Source organism: Solenopsis invicta, chromosome 4, assembly GCF_016802725.1.
Source record: "Solenopsis invicta isolate M01_SB chromosome 4, UNIL_Sinv_3.0, whole genome shotgun sequence".
Lineage (NCBI taxonomy): Eukaryota > Metazoa > Arthropoda > Insecta > Hymenoptera > Formicidae > Solenopsis > Solenopsis invicta.
Window position 1 is genome coordinate 3,035,454 of NC_052667.1, and position 24,659 is coordinate 3,060,112.

A 24,659-nucleotide genomic window follows, 5' to 3' on the forward strand; every position below is an offset into this window, starting at 1 on the left:
TGCGTAATTTCCGACCTAGAGATAAATTAGTAATGATATTTGGATTGTAAACGACGAAATTCCGTGGATATACAACAACCGTGTTCGCGCGTGTGTTACGAATTTCGTTTGTTATCCACTCAATACGCGTTCGCGATCATTATAAAAAAGTGGGTGAGATAAACGTGTGGCATTTCCTCCTCATTCGATCGTTCTAAAAATTTCATTACCTTTCGAATTTCGTATGCTTACGGTATTGCAATTGGTATTAACTTGGCAGTATAAAAAATTTTAATTCATTTAATTTTATGAAATGTATTTCGCAGTTTATACAATTTTCATGTATTTTTATAAATTATATACAAATATAATTGAAAATTGTGTACACAAGATGTGGACTTTAGTGATTACATTTTATACATTTTTTTTTATCACATCCGAAATAAACTTCTGCTCCAAGCACTGTACAATGAGCCATAAATATATATTATACAAACAGATTTATATCGAGTAATGAAATATACGCCTATTAATATCGGGATTAAGTTTGCGGCTTATTGCAAAAAATTGAAAGAAGTGCCGGTATTGGTGACGTGACACGCGCAAGCATACTCGCTTAACTCTTTCTTTCCACGACATTAACTGCGGGGAGAAGTCGCTGACTCGGATTGGAAAACGTTATGCCGTGATCCGGGTGCGCCTTCTACCGCGCGGCTAGAGCTACCGAAGCGACTAGAGCTTGAGTCATAGAGTGAATCACGCGTTATCCGCTATCCGCTCACCGCCCCGGACACATTCTTACGGGATCCATTCCTCTCTCACGTTAATGCGTCATTTGCAGTAATGCGTGATGGTGCAGGTTGAAGAAGAAAGATCATAAATCGAAGAGTCTCGATAATAACTCAATCAAGTTATATTTTATTTTAACATAAAAATATTCTCTAAATTGCAAAAGAACTTGATTATTTTGCAAAAAAGTTGTACAATTTTTATTTGGAATTTTTATTCACAACTTTTTAATTTTTAATTTTTAAATCGATTCTCCGAAACAGATAGGATTATCATAATATATACTTTCTTTCCAAAATAGTTTTAAAGATGTGGAAATTGACACGAAAATTTTGATGAAACCGATTAAAACAAAAATTATTTCGACAATGATAACTACGTAGGAACAAAATCCAGAAATTGCTCGAAACGACATTTCTTTTCCCAATCTCTCGAGAGTTGAGAAAGAAAGACGCAAAGCGGCAGGAGTGTACATAGAAACTGTATTGTAGCTCAGAATTTATATATAAGAAATATAAAACATTTCTTACATTTTTCTCCCATTCACAACTGAATTGTAATTAAAAATCTAAATCGTCAATTATAACATTATTACGTTATGTTTATATATCTTAGAATTTATATATTCTTATATCGTACAAAAAATACAGAATTGGAATAAATCATATTTTAGGATGATATATCGTATATTTTCTGTGTGGAAAAAAAATTTTTTATTTGACCGCGGACATTCGCGAGTTAAGGAAGTTAAGTAATCGTTGAGAGAGTGATAAATCGATGCGATTTGTCTAGCTGAGATTTTTTTTTCATGAAAATCACGTTTCGCCAGGTAACAGGCCGCCGGAACTCAATAATAGCGGAACGTTCATAGAAAATCGGGTTTTCTTGTTTTGCAATCAAATTAAATGCATATAGATGTATACTAATTCGGCAGCGCACTCATCAGCCCCGATCGGGAGTTGACAGGTGATAAATTATTAATCGTGTGGCCACCGAGAGTAGGACCGCGCTGTTTTCGACAGGTACGTGATATTAAAACGCCTTCTCTCTCGAGTGCCTTTTTCGTCATATTAAATTTCAATCAATGCCTCGTTCTAGCGGTGCACCGATTTATTATGTTTGAGCGCTGCCAACGATAAGAGATACCGATATGCGCCACTTGTCGACGAAAAAATCAAACTTCGAAATTGCCTTTTCTTACACACCGTGCTGTTATAGCATCGATATCGATTCTGCGGGAAAACCTTTTAAAAACAGTTCTCTCATGGAAAAAAAAAATAAAAGATTTAAAATAATATTTCAAAAGTCGTGCCTTTAAAAGATTCCTTTCGCATTAATTAACTCCGATCCTATCTATCATGAATAGAAACTTTCTTTATATCCTTTTTGCCTTTTTTTTGCGTGATTTGCGCTTCTATATCGGCCTGGATTTTTGCGCATCCGGTCACGCGAATATTCGTCCCAAACGCAACGGAAACGAAATATAATACAGCAAAAGAAAGCACCGAGACGCGAGAAAATACAAAAATAAGATCTGCAGCATTGTTATTTGAAGATAAATTTTACTAAAAGCGAATTTAGTTAAGCAAGTATTTCAAAAATATATTATGAGATGTAATTCATTCTCAAAATAATCAATATCATGTATTACAAAATAATTAGAATCATACATAAATAAACGTACAATTCAAATATTAAATCGTTCTCTTATTAAATTTTAATTGAACCGATTTAAATAATTTATATTCTTCATCCCATCGATGCATTGTGAATCAGATATTGTATAGTTATAAGAATTTAGATGGTCAAAATCTGAGTTGTCAAAATCTAAATTATAATTTTTCTAAGGAAAAATAATATAGATAATATAATTTTATATAAAAAAACATTCATTAAAATTATAATAAAACACGAAGATTTTGAGATAGCGTACAAAATATGCAATATCTATCCTGAAAGAATAATTTTGTTGAAATACAGATCTGAATATAATTATGTTGCACCATTTAAAAAATTGTATAAGATATTCAACTTGGTTGCTAGAATGTCAAAACTGCACAGAAAAAAATAATATGAAATCAACAATTTATTGTTTACATAGGCAAGAATATAAAATCTTCTTGAAAAAATTTGATAATCTTAAACAGAAACAAAATTTCTTCATGTTGGCAAAGTGTGTCTGTTTAAGATTATATATTCTTTCAAGATTTTATATTCTTGCTTATATATGAAACAATGTTGATACTATTTAATTTTTTTATTTTGGCCAAAATAAAATTATTTTCCGATCTGTATCTAGCTAAATTTTTACATGCTGTAGTAAAACTGTTTTTTCCGTATAGATACTATTTTATTTGTAATATCTAGATTATCAAAAATATAAAAATTTTATAGAATATTCTAGTACTATGTTTAAGTATCTGTGTAAAATTTGAGCATAGTTCACTTATTGATTTAAAAATTATTTAATTTTTTGTTTACTTTTGATTCTTACGGAAAATCGCGTTTCGCAATACTTATTTCCAAATTTGATGGGAAAGTAGCATTATCAATTAAATTTTTACACATACATTAATAAAACTGTAATAAATATTCGTGCAAAAATTCATTCAGATCCACAGTCGTTTAAAAGTTATTTATTTGAAACTGCAGCAAAATGTAATAATTTTCGCTGCAAGTCATTATAAATCAAATTGTTCATTGTTTTTTTTTCTTTGCAGCTAGTTTCAGGGTCAAAACTCGGGCATTCGCGATAAAAAATGTTTTCTTGTTAATTAGGAAAAATAGAATAAACCTAGAGAAACCTTCAGTTTTTAAATTTCGATAATCATTACCTCGCATCGTATAGCCAAAACATCTTCAAGAATATCAGTTCGGTCAAAACGTTTTATAATCGAAAAACCGATATTTGCCTCGATGCGATAATCGGTATACGTGGCCGCACGACTCGCTACGCCTCGCTACGACTCGCAAGGTCTCGACCTTGCGCGAACACGATTTCTCGCCCGGGAGAAGAGGAAAGATTTCGCCGCGGCGCGGCGGCGGCGGCGGCGGCGCGCTCTCGTCCGACAGCGGAGATCTTCTTTGGGGCTGAAAGGCGCGCGTGAAGTGGCGAGGTGAGTTTCCCATGCCGCGTGGCCATGGTATGACGGGGCGCGTGGTTTATCAAAAATAAATTATCAAGAGAGGAATCGGAGGAGGCGCGGCGAGGACGACGGGCGGCGGGTTGGCGCGGCGTATACCGCGTGCCTTCGCGCGTGCATGGCCGCATACAGGAAACTCTGGGGACCAGAAGACGGGCGCCGACTGGTGAGATAGGCGAGCGCGGCGAGAGGAGGAAGCTCGACGAAGACGAAGAAGACGCCGAAGAAGCAGCGGCTGTTCACGAGCGAGCGAGCGAGTCACGGGGGAACGGGGGAAGACACGGACCGACCACGAAGAAGCAACTTACGGCGACGCACAGCCGCTGCTCGAAGGACGGAAAGGTGGAAGAGCATCCTTTGGAACCGGTCCGTCTTCTCGAAGCTTGCTCCGAGCCGCGGCCAGCTGAAGCCAGAAGGCGAATCTTCGCGACGCTCGTCCTGGCGCGCGTCCGCCGAGTACGATGTTTCGTATTTCGAAAAACGATCCCGAAATACATCGTTCGATTAGAACAACATCAAAAGATCGATAGGTGTTGGCAATTATATGCGAAAATTCGATACTGCAGCATATGGTAATTTGCGAGCGATACTGTATTATTTTGAAAAGTATTTTCTCTTTTCTATATATAGAGATAGTCGATCGATAGTCGATATTCGCGTATACGGAAAGAACAATTTGGCTAAAAACAGATCTGTGAAAATAATTTTGTTAGATAACCATGAAATCATTGTGCAGGATGCTCAAGCTAGTTGCTAGAACGTCGAAAATTTTTGCGACGTGCTTATCATACTTGGAGCCCTACATAAATTATTTTCATGATTCAACAAAATTATTTTTAAATCTGTATTTAGCTGAATGTGTAGATACTTTAGTAAAAATGTTTTTCCCGTGTACTTCTTTAAAGAACGTCGCCACAGTTAAAATTGCTTTGGTATATACGCGACATCGTTGATATACGCACACAGTGAAAAATATAATTTTTATTCAATTTCGTAAGCAATTGTTGATCTCGTATTTGAAAATGTATATACTTTGCGTGTGCAACTCCAAATGTATGAAGTATGTTTCAAATGAAACGCAAATTGAAAGGGTTAAAAGGGTAATGACACGGCTGAGGGAATAAAAGGGTTAATAAGAGAACTCGAAAAAGAGCTCTGTTGCACGGGAACGGGATGAAACTGATCCCATCTTTTCGATACGTAGCTTATCATCACGATCGCAGGAACCAGTACTGTTACACTTAGAATGTATTATCCCAGTTTTGCCTTGTGTGAAAGTCATATATAATATCCCTGGTAGTTTTGCAGTTAGAACAAGTGTCGCATTCGGTACATTGAATGTATGCCGCAGAATAATATTGGCTGCTCTTCTGCGCGGCTTTGAAGTTGAAATTTAGTATAATATAAAATTTAGTATAACATTTAAATATCGCGTATTGTTCTCGCACAAAGTGCGCGCGTATCTATACTCGTACTGAACAAAAATTTTTATTTTTAAATAAATATATTTTTTAACATTTCCTTAATTAAAACAAATATTTCCCAAGTTTAAAAATAAATTATTTTATACTAATATTTATTTAAATCAAAGAAAATGATTTAATCGAAAGAAACTTTTTTTCAGTGTAAAAATTAAAACAACTTGAAAATTTTAATTTTAAAGTTAAAAAATAATAAATTTCTCGTATATTTCAGAGATTATATTTCATCTTCACGCGTGTGTCACAAAATGGCGTTGACTCCCCTACACACATTGCAGTTCTCACTAAATTTACAGATATGATTCAGCAATTAAATTTCTATGTATCGATACTTGTACTTGTTTTATTCAAGCAGTGATTCTTTAAATATTAAAATATCCTATTTTTTCTTAATTTCTCCTAATTCTCTGCTATTTTTCTTTGGTATTTTATTTCTACGATAAATTCCTGTATATGTGTATGTACATATATATCGTTAAATGCAAAATAAATTATATATATATATATATATATATATATATATATATACACACACACACACACACACACACATACATACATACATACATACATACATACATACATACATATATATAATTCATTTTACGTCTAACGGCGTGTAACGGTATTTCGTGATATAGCGTAAGCACATCGGAGCAGTAAGTTGATTAAATCGATTATCGACCTATTCGAATCTCCGAACTTTTCAATGGGGAGTTTGGAAATCATTAATTATAACAGAATGCGTCAAAATGTCAAATATAAAGTAAAACAATACTTGGGTTACGGAAAAGTGATGAGCCTGCGTAATTGAGAACAAGGATAGTGAATATTGAAGTGGAAGAGCGAATGAGAGAGAGAGAGAGAGAGAGAGAGAGAGAGAGAGAAAGAAAGAGAGAAAGAGGGGAGAAAGAGAGAAAGAGAAAGACATGGATGAGAGGAAAGAGCGGCAAGGAGGGGTAAGCAAGAAGACAAGCGGGGGAACCCAGGAGGGTGACAGGATCACAAGGTGAGAGGATGAGAGAAAGAGAGAAGAGGAGGGGGCATAGAGCAGGTTAAGAACGACAACGGAGAAAGAGAGAGAGAGGGAAGGGGAGGCAAAGGAGTGAAAGAGAAAAAGACACAGCGTAGATGAAAAGAGAAAAGAGGAAGAAACGAAAGGAAGGCGGCGAGGAGTGGGTGGAAGAGTGAAGAGCGAAGAAACGGGGACTGAGGGAAATTGTAAGGTTGAAGGAGGATATCAAAAAAGAAATATGCAGAGAAAGAGAGAAAGGAAGTGAGGGTTGGAGGTAGGCCTAGTGACAGCGTGAGATGGGGTGAGATGAAGGAAGGGGTGCAACCTCCCAATAATTGTGAATGGGGATTCGGTTTTCTCATCGGCTGTTTTGTATGCGAGAGAGAATGCCGTCGCGTTGCTACCGAAGAGTAAAGGAGGTCTGTATCGCGAGGCCTATGGGAGTAACTGTAAACGCATGGTATTATAGCAATAAACTTGTACTTGCCGGCGATGCTTGTGTTTTATGACGCTGCGATTAACCCTCATGCGACCGATATCTCTTTGTAATTAAAGAAATATTTTAGAACAACTATTCGCGTAGAATAAGTATTTAGAAAGTATTTATGAATTTGCAGTCGGAGAGAGTAGATTAGTTGAGAGATTTTAAAATAAATATTTGAAATTTTGGACAAATGTACGAAATAGAACCGAAATAGATACAGTTTCCGTTATCTAAAATAGAAACTTATAACCTGGTTGTTAGATAGAATAATTGACTCTAGCACATTTCTGTATAAATTGTATAAATTTCAATCTAAATGTTGTATACATATACATATTGTATATACATACAATTTTTAAATCATGTTAATATCAGTTCTGACTAATTTTGTACATTCTATAAGATTTATTTTCAAAGATATTTTAAATAAGATTAATCAAGATTATCGATCAAGTACGCGTTAAATATTATTCCACATGCATAAAAAAGATTGTTAAATACGTTTAGTTGAAATATATAAATTATTTATAGATGTTACTGATGTTTAAAAAGAAATAAATAAAAAAAATAATTAAAACCACATGTAAACGTACATGTATGATTAATGGAAAATCAAACATTCAATACATTTTGGCAGTGCCATCTTTACGTGACATTCAAAAGTACGACAGGACTTGGTAAAATTTAAGTCTCGATAAAATCGAAAATAAAGCACACTCGGTAAATCATAATTCTATTATAACATTCAATAACAGAATAAGCTTTGCAATATTTAATGCAAAATATGTATATGTTTCGCATATTTTATCTCCATACTGTAGATGGCATCAAATGATATTTAATAATTAAAAACAATATTTTCATATAAACTTTTTAAAAATCTAGTTTCTCATTATATGTATAAATTTATATTAATAACTCTATAATTTTACATATCTGAAAGTAACATTTTTTTTACGTTATTTACATGCTACATGCATGTATTTTAATGAAAAAAGTTATAGTCGGTAAATGCGTTTTACATTATCAACGGTCGAAGAATAACTTTAATCGTCAGTTGCTCAGGCAAATTTCAATGTACCACGATTGATATCACGATGTGGCAAAAAATACGAAATGGAAAATAATTGCGATCAACATAAATTAATCGTTTTTGATATGCGTTTTTAAATTTTTTAATATAAAAATCTCATATACGGAGACAAAGATAGACTTGAGATCTGAGAATAAAGCCATAGCTAAATCGTAGCCGTGACTACTCTCAAACTTTTGTTACGAAAAGATGTTTTTGCTGTGCTCAGGAAAAAAAAACATTATTTCTACAATTGTCTCGCGAATGACTGTTACATATTTTCCCGATTTAAATTGATTTTTTATGCATTTTCGTCATATAACGTAATTTTAGTTAGCACCCAACAAACACAAAGTTACAATTATATAAATGTTGTAATTTCTCATTCAGCAATGTAACTGTTGTACAACACACTCATGGGAAATTACAACCAACATTTATATAACTTGATGTTTGTTGGGTACCATCGGATTGTTCATCTAAAAAAATATAAAAAAAATATGTTTTACTTTCCCCAAATACAGCTAAAGCACACCTTTCCGTAACATCCGTAACATCTTTTCCAGTCACCCACAATTATACTTCGTTAGTGTAAATGACAAAGAATTAGAGAATTAAAAGAAAATGTTATAATTTAATGTCTCGTAATGTACGGAAATGGATGGGCAAAAACAAACTGCAAATATTTATCTACAATATTATACCTTCGCTATATATAAGTTTATAAAATTATTACAATGTGTGAAATTAATTTTTCTATTTTTTTTTGTAGCCCCTTTATTCTTATTTATCGATGATTTATGTCATATGAAAAAAATGATACGCAACAAGACTAGTAAATATTTGCCTTTTACTGAATGGAAAATTGTTTTAATATATTATTTCTAATTTTACTGGTTATCAATTATATTAAAATACTTGATCAATTACATTTTAAGTAATATTTGTAATAAATTATATAAATAAATAATTGTAATATATTACAATTAAATCGACAAAATAGCAATGATGAAACGCAAGACAAAGACAAATATTGTTCTTGAGATCTGAGAAACAATTACAAATTCAGATCTTAATCTCTCAGTCTTCTCTTTGTCAGAGAATGCACAAATACGCAAATATGTTAATTGATAAAATAATACACTCACCGAGATGTCTTCTTTCAGTCTCCCTTCACAGGTGTCCTGTTTCCTTGCTGTTCTCGAACATTCCGTCCACCAATGTCGTCTTGATATTTTCTTCGGTATTTCATTCCTGGACTTATTACGCAAACATCACACGCGAATGCGAAACGAAGGCAAAAGTTCAACTTGTCGCGACGATATTCGTCACTATATCAATGTACATTTGCACTTGAAAAATGCGTAAGCGTACGGAGCGTCCAATCAGCGATAAAATAAAAATAAACATGGTAACAGCAAGGAAAACCGTTAAAGCTGGAGCCGTGACGTCATGCAATGATATGCTACGTAGCCCGGGAGAGATGGCGAAAGCCATTTGTACGAATGCACACGTAAACACGGTAGAGGACGGGACAATTCGCTCCAGTTCAAAAATGTTTTGTCTAATATAATCGCACGATGACTACGCACTACGCGGTATTCACACACTCGACACACTCGCGGATTTCACTGTGCAAACGACGAACGAATACGCGCGCGCGCAAAGTTCTCGAAGCAACACGACAAGCAAAAAACGCCGCGTACTTCGTAAACGAGCGATCGCGCATTCTACCTACAACACCGTGTAACCTACGTTGACTTCCGTGTCGAAACAATCGTCCGGCTATTACATCGGCACTTTCAACACACCGTATCTGCGCAATTCAGATTTGGAGAACGCGGAGGAGCACGGACCGGCGGGAAAGCGAGAAGCAACATGGCCGCGACACCAAGTGGCGCCACTAGCTGGAGTAGCACTGCTAGCAGCAGCGGCGGTTCCGGCTGCCCGGGAGAGGTGACAACCATTAGTACGAATGCACACGAAAACACAGTGACCAGAGGACGGAACAATTCGCTCCCGTTTAAAAATGTTTGGTCTAATATGATCGCACGACGACTAAGCACCTTCCTCGACACACTCGCGGTATTTCGATGCACGGACGACGAGTGAACACGCGCGCGCGAAAGTTCTCGAAGCGACACGACAAGCACATGACGCCGTACTTGGTAAACGAGCGACCACGTATTTTACGCACGATCCGTTTGATCCCCGTATCGAAACAATCGTCCGGCTATTACATCGGCGTTTTCAACACATCGTATTTGCGCAATTCCGATTTAGAGAAGCAAGGAAAACCACGGACACGACGAAAAAGCGAGACGCAACATGGCAGCGACGCTAGTTAACTGGAGCAGCACTGATGGCAGCAGCGGCGATGCCGGCAATGGCTGCCCGGGAGAAGTGAAGAGTGCCATTCGTACGAACGCACACGAAAACACAGTGACCAGAGGACGGAACAATTCGTTCCCGTTTAAAAATGTCTTGTTCAATATGATCGCACGACGACCAAGCACCTTCTTCGACACACTCGCGGCATTTCGATGCACGGACGACGGACGACGAGCGAACACGCGCGCGCGAAAGTTCTCGAAGCGACACGACAAGCAAATGACGCCGTACTTCGTAAACGAGCGATCACGCATTCTACATACAACACCGTGTGACCTACGTTGACTTATGAATCGCGACAGTCGCCCGGCTATTACATCGGCACTCTCAACACACCGTATCTGCGTAGCTCAGATTTGAAGAAGCAAGGAGTAAGATGATAGAAGCGCCAAACGGCGCCAAGCGGCGCCAAGCGGCGCCACTAACTGGACGAGTCGACTGGTACTGCAGGTACTGGCGGTACTGCTGCGCAGCAGCGGCGGCGGCAAGCCGTGCCGAGCGGCGGCGGAGACGGCCGAGCGTCGCCGAGCGCCGCCGAGCGGCCCGGGCAGCCGAAGCAGCGCAATACCGTTGCTGGAGCGCTGCCCTTGCCAGTGCTGCTATCGCCATATTGCTTACAGTCCGCTCCGCCGTTGATCGCGCGCGTATGGAGTGTGATTTTCGGTTCAAGTTTGAATTGTGCGAAAGTAGTGAGAGTGACGAATATGAAATAGCGGTCTTGATACGCGAGTGACGGTATTGTGCGGAGAAGAGATCGTGCTCCTTCGTGAAGCGTGTCCTTCGGAATTGTGTACTTCGAGTAGAGTTCCCGCGGGTGCGTGTGCGCGGGCGTATTCACTCGGAAGAACGCGTTAGTAAAAATCGCGCAGTAAAATACCGCGAATGCCGAATGAGATGTTATTAGTCGTGCGATATTAAAATTCTTGAACGGGAACGAGTCATTTCGCCTTCGTCCGTTGTGTCTACGTGAAAATTCATACGAAAGAAACTTGTCTCGGGCTAGATCAGGGCTTGTGACGTCACGCTTCGCCGCGTCGGTTACGTGTACGTCACATTTAATTCGAATGTTCCGTACTTTCCGCATTTTTCAGGTGCAAATTGCTCACAGATCGGTGTCAAAAGTTACGATCATTTTAATACGCAATCGTGTGTGATACGTAAAAATAACCGCCGCGTGTGTAAAATATTTCTTTGTGCAATATTAACATCTGCAGCTGGTGGAGCACCCATGGAGCAGCTCATCGGTAAGTTTATTAATTTATTAATTATATTATTTCTATTATATCTATATAATAGATACAATGAATTTAAAAATTATATCTATATAATTATATATTTCCTTTTTATTTTTAATATTATATATTTTTATTTGTTTAGTATACTAAAGTCAGATATATTAATATTTTTATAGCTTATAATTATTTTTTTCTGTACTGTATTATCCAATTTATAATAATTTATATTTTTTATATTGTGAATTTCAGTGAAACGATGGCATCTGTGCAGAGAGCAGCGTGGTAAGTTTATTAATTTATTAATTACTACATAGTTCAATGTTTATAAATCTCGTAGCTAATTCAGGAGTGAGATTGCCTAAATAGACAGATGTGTGTTAGATTTATTGTTTGTCTAATCTGCTTCTGTATTATCCAATTTATAATAATTTATATTTTTTATATTGTGAATTTCAGTGAAACGATGGCATCTGTGCAGAGAGCAGCTTGGTAAGTTTATTAATTTATTAATTACTACATAGTTCAATGTTTATAAATCTCGAAGGAAATTCAGGAGTGAAACGGCTTAAATAGACAGATGTCTGTCAGATTTATTGTTTGTCTAATCTGCTTCGCTCATAATCAGGGTTGGGCATTAACTCACAAAATATAAATACTTTACATGTATGCAATGTAAATTTTATAAACTCTATTTTACTTGTTATCATGTAAACAACCAGTAGTTCACATAGAAGATTCAGATATCACCAGAAATAGTGAAAATTATATTTATATAATTATATATTTCATTTTCTATTTTTAATATCACATATTTTTATTTTTTTAATATACTAAAATCAGATATATTAACATTCTTATAATTTAATTATTTTTTTTGTACTGTATTATCCAATTTATAATAATTTACATTTTTTATATTGTGAATTTTAGTGAGGCGATGGCTTCCATGGATTGCAGCTTGGTGAGTTTATTATTTTATTATCTACTACATAGCTCAATGTTTATAAATCTTGTAGGTACTTCCCATAGGTAATTCAGGAATGAAATGGGTTAAATAGACATCTGTCAGACTTATTGTTCGTCTAATCCACTTCGCTCAGAATCAGAGTTGGACATTAACTCACAAAATATAAATACTTTACATGTATGCAATGTAAATTTTGTAAACTCTATTTTACTTGTTGCAAACAATTAGTAATTCACATAGAAGATTCAGATATCATTAGAAACAGTGAAAATTTATATATATATATATATATATATATATATATATTCTAATTATATATTCCATTTTCTATTTTTAATATTACATATTTTTATTTTTTGAATATAATAACATGTTTATAACTTAATTAATTTTACTGTACTGTATTATCCAATTTATAATAATTTACAATTCTTATATATTGTCTACAAAAGATTTGTGTAATAAATATAACGCAAATGATACGTAAATAATCCATGTAGACATAATATTGAAATTTATTGCACAAAGAGTTTAGTTAGCACAGAAGAGAATATCAAAATCATGGATATTACCTACAGGCTTCACAGATATTGGCTACGTAGTTTTACATCCATATTTAATGGATGTAGAGGCGCTTCAAAGTAGACATGCTAAATCACAGCTGTGATCACTTAAGGCTCCTCTTTGCTACGAAAAGGCATATATTAATGTGCTTAGAGAAAAAAAGGCATCATTTCTACAACCATCTTTTGCATTCAGAGTAATTTTATCTTAGTAAAAATGTTGAAAAATTAACAGTTGTCATATAAATGATCAAGAATAATTTTATCGAATAAAACTCTATGCAGAATTAGAAAAGATATAATATTTAGATATAATATTTAAGAGATTAAGAGTTCATAGCAAATAATATTCTTCATTGAAAATTAGAAACAATTATCGGATTTATAAAAAAATTAATTAAAGACTGAATGATGAAGCATTCTTTACTTCATTAGCAATTATAGTACAAATATATAAATTCTGTAGTAAATTCCGAGTATATAAAACTCACAATTTCAGTTCTACAAGAGAATTTTTTGCAGTTTGCATTATCAGGAACAAAATTTAAATCAAGACACTGATATTGCATCTTAATATGTAGCACTGTTTAATAGTACTATAAACACATGATGTTAGGTCTCAATTTATAGGTCTCAATAACAATTTGAGAATGTATATGTGTTGGGAACAACGTTTATACTATCACATAAACTGTACTTTACATAGTTATTCTCTGACTAAAATTTGTTATTCTGAGTTTGGCATCTCGATCAAGTCTTTTACCCGAAACTATACGAATCTAACAAATTAATGGTCCATCCATACACATATTAAAATTAATGATAAAAAAAAAAAGAAACAATTTTATCTTTCGTAAATCGATTGATTATTGATCAAGTTCGATTAGCATATGTATACAGTTCGCATTTTTTTTTTCAATACACATAACTTTTAGAATTCGTACATACATATTACACGATACGTTACATGGGTGACTGAAATAAAAATAAACGTCATAATTCTAGTTGCAAAATTTATTTATTTTGCTCTACGAATGCAATCAAAATTCAAAGAAAGAACAAAATTTACTGATTAGTTCTGTACAACGCATATTTTTGGGGATTTATTTAGTAAATATATAATATAGGGATCCAGCGATAGAGTGATTGATGTACGAGCAAATATAAATTAAAAAATCAAACTCAGCTATATACCACTCGTGTTTTCATAATCTAACGTACACACACGAATATTTGCGAGAACACTATGAAGAATAATAATCATAACTATAATTTTCCCGTGGGGAAAGAACTTAAAGCCGTGATCAGACTACCTAGAGATTGAGATTGGATTGGAATATGACTAATCGAAACAAAGTTCACTAAACTTGAGATTGGTTAAATTCCAATTCAATTTCAATCTCTAATCTAGCACGGACTTTAAGTGATTCGTCGAAAGCACAAGTGTGAGAAGAAAACGAAACTAAAGGGAAATGCGACGGGTTTGTAGGAACAACTGAGGAGTGGAAACCAAATACCAGATGTACATACAAAGTTGATATTCAAAGTGATAGAAAGATATTTCAAATTTTTTTAAGAGTGATTAGTGCCTTAAGATACATAGAATTACAAATTATAAAAATCTTAAAAAAAGAAAGATCATTTTAGCTGTTACATATATTGATGCAATCATTATAAATTAAAAATTTCTCAACCTCAGATTCAATGATAGAAAATATTTAGATACATACATATTCAAATTGTATATAAACGGCACAAATTATTCTTATTTTAAATAAATATATATATTTGCTTAAAAAAGTTTTCATACGTATAGCTCTATAATTAAAACATTAATAATAAACACATATAAAAAAACGAATTTTACCAAGAAAAATTATTAATTGAATTTTAAGTGAAAAATTTTCTTGGTATTTAATTTCCACTCTTCTCCCCGTGGGGATATCTAGTCTTAAAAGTTAGAAAGTATCGATGAAGTCCTTACATCTCTCCTACAATTATATTGATGTATTACAGATAATATAGCCAATGAATTACAAACAATAATATTGCTAATGAATATGGTAAGGTTACTCTTGTTAATAGACCTACGTTGGATTTTTTTTTATTCGAGCATTTCGCCTGTATAATTTTAACGCTTTGAAAAGACGGCAGTTTCTCGTGAGTTACGTTCGAATAAAGACGCAATGTTACAGAAATTTTTTTTTCTATTTTTTTTATCGGAGTCGCAACTTACAAATTTATTGCTAAATTGCGAAACTACGAAACCGCGTTGCACGTGTCGTCTTAAAATTGAACATAATCCGAATCTCAATAGTAATACATGATTGATATGGATTTTAATCGAGACATTTTCGTATAAACAACGAGGCAGTGTTACATCGGGTTTTGTTCATTCACAGTCTTTTATGCATGAGTTAAAACATTGAATGCATTAGACCTTAAACTGTTAAAAACTTTGCATTAATAATAATTGGAAAAAACATGATAATAAATATAATAATATTTGCCCACATACAGTGTAATGCATATAATAGAAAGATACGAAATTCTAAAAAATGTATTCAAATTTATATGATGTAAAGTCGATTATTTTGTATGAAATTATTTTTCGTTTCCAAAGTAAAAAAATTTGTAACAAAAAATTAACACAATACTTTGATATTATTTTCATTACTTCAATAAAATTCTAATTCAAAATTTAATTACAAAGATATTTAATGTTACAAATACACAAGCAGCACAAAATTTTATTTCAAAAGATTATATAAACTTTTATCGTTTTACTGAGTTTTACGAAATAGGCCCAAACGCAACAGTCTTAATTTTTTGGGGCAAGATCCCCGAGTTAAAATAGTCAATAATTTAATACTGTCCTCATTCAATATTATTTAAAGCTCGATAAATCAGTTCAATCATCGCTAGAATTAACACATTCAATGTTGTATAGATACATTTTTGTAAAAGCCCAATTAGAGATTATATATTCTATGATTGTAATTTAAATGTAAGTAAATGTTAGTTTTTTTTTTCAATTAGCAACATCTGCAAATATCTAACATTTCATACATGTTAATAAAACGAACATTGGCATGATCACCATGACATTGAAAGTGTTAAAAAATCATATAACGTGATCAGGAATTGAGTATGACTTGTACTCGAACGTGTGATCAAGATGTGCACTTTGGCCTTCTCGACTATTGACGCAAAACAGTAGTATGAATGATATGGAAGTGATGATTTGGGCGATGTCGTGAAAGTCAGCCGAAAAGAGCCTGGAACACATCGTCACCTCACCTTCGAGCTAACTTTTGTTATAAATCATGGCAGTTTTTTTTACTTTTATATAATAATATCAGTCAATGATCAGTCGATAGGTAGAAAAAATTTGAGAAACTCGTATCATGCGTTTCCTCTGATTATTTGATTTCTCAGTTAATCTACACAATTATAGGACATAACACTTGCCATTCTCGTTAATTCATACATCGATTTTAAAATCGCTATTAAAATGCGTATATATTCGGTGGAATAGATAAGTGAGATCGAGTCATTTATCCATGCCATCGTACATGTACATATGAAAAATGATTCGATCTTAAGAGCCTGTTCTACAATAGCATAAACACAAGACCGTAAGGTTGTAAGGCATGGTTTTAAGAGCTCGTAAGAGAATGAAAAATTTTCATTTCTTACATTACAACCTTACGTCTTGTGTTTACTGTTATTGTAGAACAGACTTTAGACTATGAGTGTCTCGGTGAACGTGAAAAACATGTTTCGCTCTTGTCTTGACTACTTCGAGACGAGTGATATAATGGTGAGAATAATACAATCTGTCGCAAGTATCGAACCGCCACACACCTTTTCGAAAGGACTTATAAATAAAATATGCGAGGTCTGTCAAGAATATATACCGTAAAATATGAAATTGTGCTTGCTCTCGTATTGATTATCTGTGTTCACTCCTGTTACACACTAACGTAGACGTACGAGACATATCGCGTTTCCTTCTCATCGCGTCTTCCTAGCATAGTTGGCAAACGTAATGTAAAGCAAACAACGCGAAATCGTCTATCGATCTATAGAAGTCTCCGCCACTTCTAACTTCTGACTGACTTCGACTAGACGCGGGCACACTAAATCCGAATAAAAATAATAGTCGCAATGGAATATCATTCGACGAAGACGATCGCTTTCGCGCATTGATAACAACGAATCATTTCGAGCAACCTATGTCTATCAATATTCTTAAATCACAGTCAATTTAACAGGAATGGATATAATGATTAGCAGTAAAAATAATAATAAGCGATTCTTTGCTGAAAGCGCGATCCCACTTTAACCGCTATTGTCATTATTTTCTAGTATTATTTCCATAGACATTTTAAAATATTGAGCATCACAAAAATGAGCGATAGTCTACACACGATATATCTACATTATCGCTTTGCACGTAATCTAAATAGTTAGCTGACAAAGATACAAAGTATCTTTATCATCATTTATCTACCTATAGCAACTTCATATAAAAGCACAAAAAGAAGATACACCAAAAGCTACTATAAAATATATAAAACTGGGTAAAATTATATAAAAGCATAAATATTTTGTCCGATAAAATCGATATTAATCACATTTTTGGCACAATATATATATTATATGTGTATACGTATATATACGTATATTAGATATAATATACATGTATATATGTATATATATTAGATGCTATGAGTCAAAGTACATGTATTTTGCATTTTACATTTCTATACTTGTGGATATTTTCATGTATAGTAGCTTTTAGAGTACATTAGTGCAGAGTATAATATGCAGACGATTACATTTACTATTAGATTAACTGTAAAGCGATAATATAAACGCGTTCCATATGTGTAGACTCTATAACACAATATTAATTTATAGGAATGACAGAGTAAATCTACCAGTCGATATGCTCTTCCGCGAGTGTTTCCCAATTATGTAATTAAACATAGAAGAGAATGGATCCAATTGGTTACGTAACTTTTATTAAAATTGTAATTACCGATTTATTCAAGTAATCATATAGAACCATTCCCCTCTAAAACTGAGCAACTGTGAACTAAATCACGAAACTGTAAAATATAAAAATTATAAAGTACACTTTTTTTAGGCTCTTTGAAAATGTTTCGCGACATTAGCTAGTCGACGGTTCCGTATTGCAACGTTCATTAAAAAGAAAATTACATTACGCGAACCATGTTAGGCAGACGACGGCAGAAAGCGTATCGATATTAAAAAGTCCTAATATTAAAAAAAATGTTAAAACCTTATGTAACAAAAACGCGAGCAAAATTAACGTAATCGAGTGAAGCTTATTGTGCGATGTATCTACAATTATTTAAACTTGAAATTCATTGTTTATTAATTCACAAAGTTAAATATGCTGTGCGCAACGAAGATTTATGATATAATCTACAAGATAGCAACTGTTAAAGGCGGTACCAATACCAGTCTTAAAATAATTATTCTTAGCCAATTTCACGGCAGCAGTAAAATAAAACATCGACCAGATCTCTGAATGTTACTTGTAAAATTATCAAGTGAAAAACACTAAAAAGAAAAATAAAGGCAACAAAATTTCAAACAGTGAAATTCATTTGGCACAGATACAATCGATATTTTAACATACTGCAACTCTATTGAAATTACCTATCCTATCAGTTTTCATGTATAGTTTCGTTTAGGCAGTATAAAAAAGATGTCAATACACGTTGTAGAGTAATATTAGAAAAAAGCCCCTCAAGAATACGTAGTAAATAATTATAGTTGACGACATATTTGATTACTTCTAGAACGATCACGTGCGAGATTACAGCTCTAAAAAATTTTGTAACTTTAATTACAACAATTCATTGTTTTTCCTTATAAAAATTGTCACAATCGAAAATCAAACATGAAAAAATTAACGATAAAAGCCGACTTTCGTAATATAGAAAAGCAGCGTATATATATACGAGTTAACATAAAACATTAACGATAAATAGAAGTTGATAATCATTAAAAAATTGTACAGCTGTGATAATAGAAGAATAAAAAATCCGAAGCGTCTTTCCGTATCATACTATTTTTCTAATTCTTTCGTTATAGAGCCGCCGAAACAAACGGTGGTTTTACGAACTGCATCTTAAAGTAGCGCGTTACGTTTTTGACGTACGATTTACATAAAGTATACGTGAGGATCAATTAATATCAGTTTATACCTGCGAATAAGTACTTGTGGATGGGGGTTATGCATGAAGGGCTTCCTTAAATTGTAAGAACAAAGTTAAGACGTCGCTACTACTACAGGAGGAACAACGTCGGATTCTCCGGCACCGTCGGCTACAGCGGAATCGACGACTTTTTTAACTTTTATGGATTCCGCACTATTTTCTGACAAACTCTCAGGCTCACCATTTTGCGCTGCCGCGTCTTCGTTCGTCGCCTCCTTCGATGACCCTTCATTCAGTCCGTTACTATGTAATTTGTCATCCAACACTGGCACATCCGTATCTCCGTTTTGCGTGGTTCCGTTGAGTTTTTGCTTTTCCAAATCCACTGTATTTTTGTCCTTCGTATCCACTACATTCTCTTCTTTCACTGTCTCCTCTTCTTTTATTGTCTCCTGCGTAGTTTCATTCTCACGTGTATCAGCATCAGTCGTCTTCGTTTCTATTCCTTGGACCGCCTTTTCTTCAACTTTTTCAGATTCTGCAACTTCTAAACTCTTCTCTGCAGATACTTCGGTAGATGCTGTTTCTTCTTTTCTTGTGTCCGTAACTGTTACTTCCGTTTCTGTCGTTACTGATACTGTTGTTTTTTCCGCGGCTGTTTCTACGGTCTCTCCATTTTCTGTGATATCTGTTGCAGTCGTCTCCATTTTTGTTACTTCTTGTTCGCTCTTTGCTAAAGAATTCTCGCTTTCAGATGTATCTGAAATAATCTTTGATTCTTCCTTTTCTTCATCTTTTTTCGCTGTCAAGCATTCTTCAGATTTGTTTGCTATATTTTTATCACAAATTTTTGACTGTGACTCAATGTCATCTGTTTTTTTGTCATCTTCAGTAGTTTGAATTTTATCGACATCTTCGGCCTGTTTATCTTTTGCAATGTCTGTAGAATCTTCAAGCTTTTTTTCGGAAGATGTGGGAGTGGTCTCAGACTTTGACACAGATTCTGATACGGATACATCCATAGAATCATCGGCAGCGGCAGTAATTTCAGTAGCAATTGTATCTAAAGTTTCTTCAGTCTTCTCTGTTACAGTGCTTTTGTCATCGTCTTTTGTGGCTAGAGTTGTAACATCATCTTTCCCGGTAGATTTCGCGTCTTCAGAGGAACCTGTATCCTCATTTGTATCTTTAGGTTTGGCATCGGATTGTGTTATCTCCTGTTCAGTTTTTGGAAGATCTTTCTCAACCGCCATTGATTCTTCCACTTGCCCAGAAGAAACTGAAGTATCTCCTGACGGTTGATCCTTTACACATTCGCTTCCTACCGATTCAATTGTTTCTTTCACATCGTTTTTTTCAATTTTTTTATCGCTGACATCAGTCATTTCTACATCTTCAGAAGTGTCCATTGGCTCACTGACGTTGGTTGTGCCTTCATCAACTTTGTCATCTGCTGTTTCTAACTTTTGCCGCTTTGTGGACGTTTGAAATGTTAAATCCGAGAAAGACTTAATGGTTGTATAAGTAGCTTTTTCTTCATCAGTTAGTGCAGCATTACCCTCACGTACTACGATTATTGTTGATAGACCTGCTTTGTTGGCAGCTGCAGCTTCTGTTATTGATTAAAGGAAGCAAAAAATGAGCAAAGAAAAAACATTTTCAATTATTGTCCAAATATGATATAGAAAAGTTCTAATTATTTAAATAATACTGTTAATTACAAATAAAAATTAATAACTTCCTTTTCCTAAATCAATATGTCCCTTATTCAGAAAATAAGAAAATATACGAACCTTTTACAACATCAGTAAGGAAAACAACATCGGATGCTTTCTCGTCGATTTTACTTAGTATATTTTTATAGCTGTCACTTTCTTGTTTTGCACCTACTTCTGTATCAAAGAAACCACTGAAATACTAAAACAAGAAAAAATATCATAGTTTATACTTCACTAAAACATTCGATAAGAAATCTCCATAGTCTGTTAATGTGAAATACCTTAAGCAAATCACCATGTACAGAATACCCGAAAAGAAGCTTTTGTGCCTCAACACTGCCACTTGAATAGACGTATATTTTTTTACTATTGCTTGTCCATGATTCAAACGCTTTGGGAACATCTTCATAAACGCTAAACAAAATGTAATCTGTGTTGAAGCTTATTATCAAGATTAACTTAAATTCTTTTTATTTTCTTGATCAATTTTAAAGTCTTTATTTTTCACTAAATTGTGATAATTTTAATATTAAAAAAAATTTAATTGTGGATACTATCCTAGAGAAAAATTAAAATTAAAGCTATATTTATACAATTTTTGAATAATAAAAATAGCTGTTTAGGAAGAAAGTAATTTGTAATGCACCAATACTCAGAATGTAAAATATTTATAAATTAAAGTATAAAATTAAAAACACAAGCACATCACAGAATTTATACACATAAAGGCCTACCTAAAATAAGTTATTAGTTGGTATCATAAGTCATAAGCCATAAGAATTGATCAATCACAGTCTAATATCCTCTTCACATGTGGCTGTGATTGGTCAATTTAAACGGATCTTATTTGAAGAATAAATATAAATAAGATGACTGAAGTGAGCCCAAGTACTACTATTCACCTCATTATTTAGTTATATGTCTAGTACGTTACACAATTTTTTGTATGTATGTCTTCACATTTTTACCTAGCTGTGTAATACCACTGTGTAATACCACTATAGACTGTCACAATCCTGTGACTTTGTTTTATGTGTGAGAACGATTTGTATAGAGATTTTATAAAAACAATGTAGTGTATATAGAATTAATTTAATTATTAAAAACAGATGAAACTAAATTAGAAAAAAAAGAATAACTTACTGTCCTTTAACTGTTCCTGTTTTATATGCTTCACGCCACATATGTCCTTGCAATTGTTTCAATGCACCTGTCTTACGATCGTTATCCATTTGCCACAAAATATTTTTCAAAAGTGATTCTTTCTTTTCTTCGGGATTATCACCAGTAATCGCAACAAAGCCATCTGACTTATCTTCCTCATCCTTTTTTGCCTAAAAAAGTGTATTAATAAACCATTGGTATGATTAATATAGAATTGATAAAAAACATAAAAGAAATTATTATTTGAATAAAGTAAGATATTAAAATGTACTTCAAAAGTGGTTGCATTTTGTACAAATTCATAAAATAAATATATCTATATACAGTGCAAAAAAATAAATGTCATTAAACATATTTATGTGAAAAAGTATAAAAAAAAATACACAATTAAAAATACAGAACAGAAATATTTTGATGTTAGAGAAAAGAATTTAATATTAGAGAAGATATTTGTACAAATCATACTAGAAACTTAATATTTTGAAAAAAACACTTTTTACTACTACTTTTGAAGGGATAAGGGAAAAGAGGAACAAGGATCATTTTTGTTTATCTATTTTTGATATTACAATTATATTATTTTTATTATAAGAATAAATGCAACATAATTATTCAATTTCTCTATTATAATAGGATCTAAATTTTATCATTTGTAATATGACAATCACTGATTGGAGATTCTTGTTTTTATTTGTATTACTAGCATAATTGCTAAATAAATGGCATTTTCTAATATGTATTTTAAACATTATTTTAAAACAAAAGATTTCACCTTAAAACTTTATAATAAGTCAGTTTCTTTTACATCATAAACATCATAAACAACATTAAATTGTTTTTCATCAAAAACATTCAATTAATGTAAACAAAGGAAAAATACCCAATGCTTCTGACGTACAAATTATGATACAAAATTCCTAGTGTGCATTTCTCTTACAAACAAAGGCGAAGGTCATGTTCTTCATCTTGTTAAATCCCTTTTATTTCCCTTTGACTAGTCAAAACCCTGTATTTACCTGTTCTTTCAACTTTTCGTAATCTTGCTTGAATTCTTCGTCTTCCCACTTTGTCTCGATGTAATCTTTCAAGTTCTGGCGCACGTAAGGAAAGAGGGTCTCCTGCAAGAGAAAACAAGCCGCGCTCGTAAGATTGGCGCAGGGGCGCCGTCTCGCCGACGAGAAACGTTCACGCTGGGAAAGATCACGCGCGTGTCCCGTTGTTTCCCGGCGGCGTTCTCCGCGGCGGCGTCTCGGCGTCGCGCCGCGTCAATATACATATAGCATGCCAGCGCACGACCGACGTCTAGCTAAAAGAACAGCATTTGTTTTTAAGTCGTGTTCCACGGCCCTCCGAGGTCGTCCGTCTATTAACGGTCGATGGATCGCGACCTTTCGATCGAAAACTCAAACCCTTTAGCTCGAAAAATCTCCTCGTTCTTTTTTCATTGGCGGTCACAAACACGGCGGTAGCGACGACAGCCGGCGGTGGTGGTAGTGGTGGTGGTGGTGGTGGCTGCTGCTGCGGCAGCGAAGGAGGAGGATCATGGTCGGCCGAAAACTCGCGACTCGAGCCGGCACACCGCCCCGACGCGAGGACAATAACCCGCCGCCGTGGAATTCGATGTATATACGCGCGACGAGAGCGAAGAGACGATCTCCTCAGCGAGACGACTTCCCGGGAGGAAGGAAAGGAGGGGGAGGGAAACCGTAAGCTCGTGTGCTCAAAGACGAAACGCCAAAAACGAAATCTCTCTCTGGAAGATTCGCGAGGCCGCTCCCCGGAATGGAGCCGACGCGAAACCGAGACGACCCGGCCGGTACGGTCTAGACTGCCGCGAGGACGTATTCGAGTTGTCGCCAATTCCGCGACTTTCCCTTTACCTTAACGAAGCTGATGCTCGTGGTGGTGCCTTCGATGTCGACGAGTATCGTCCTCGCGAACGAGATCTCGTCCTGATCCTGGTTGCGCTTTTCCCCGGCCATTTTCACGGAACCGACTCGCCCACGACCGTAGGATTAATAGCGGTTATATCTATATACGTTCTCCCCCTCGGTTAGGTTGGCGCTCACGCTGTGTATGTCGGCGACGACGCGTTCTTGTTGGGAGCCGGCGAACGAATTCGCCGTTGGCCGTGCGCCAATGTACGCTGCCGGTATATGCGTGCGAACTTGCGAGTCCCCCTCTGCTCGTGGCCCGCGCCCTGCTGTACCCGGTAACCATACCTGTAGCAAGACTTATCGTGTGCCCGAGGTTTCATCCGATCCGCTGATCTAACGTGCAGAAAAGTTCTTGGTCTTAAGACATTAGGCAGGATTGGATAATAACTACCGTAACAGCACGTGATATCTAACGAATATCGCGATATCGCATGATGAATGATGATATGAATATACGTGCGACATCACATCGCACAAATATTCGTATATGTGTTATTAGAGTAGTTAAAAAATTAACCTAGCTC

At 34.8% G+C, this 24,659-nt stretch overlaps 2 protein-coding genes across 2 annotated transcripts in view; both read right to left on the minus strand.

The window, feature by feature from the left end:
- Window positions 1–9,751, minus strand: part of LOC105195667 (basic-leucine zipper transcription factor A) — a 101,589-nt gene extending 91,838 nt beyond the window's left edge. The window contains exon 1 of the mRNA XM_039448374.1: window positions 9,112–9,751. The gene's annotated coding sequence lies outside the window, so the exon portion shown is untranslated. The remainder of the gene's footprint in view (window positions 1–9,111) is intronic.
- Window positions 9,752–13,776: 4,025 nt separating this feature from the next.
- Window positions 13,777–24,385, minus strand: LOC105195665 (enolase-phosphatase E1). The gene is made up of 6 exons (XM_011161176.3): window positions 24,079–24,385; window positions 23,215–23,316; window positions 22,178–22,368; window positions 21,316–21,448; window positions 21,110–21,233; window positions 13,777–20,928 (listed from the first exon to the last, which is right to left on the minus strand). Exons 1-6 carry the CDS (start codon window positions 24,178–24,180, stop codon window positions 19,430–19,432), a joined length of 2,151 nt encoding a protein of 716 aa, XP_011159478.1. The 5' UTR covers window positions 24,181–24,385; the 3' UTR covers window positions 13,777–19,429.
- Window positions 24,386–24,659: the final 274 nt, after the last annotated feature.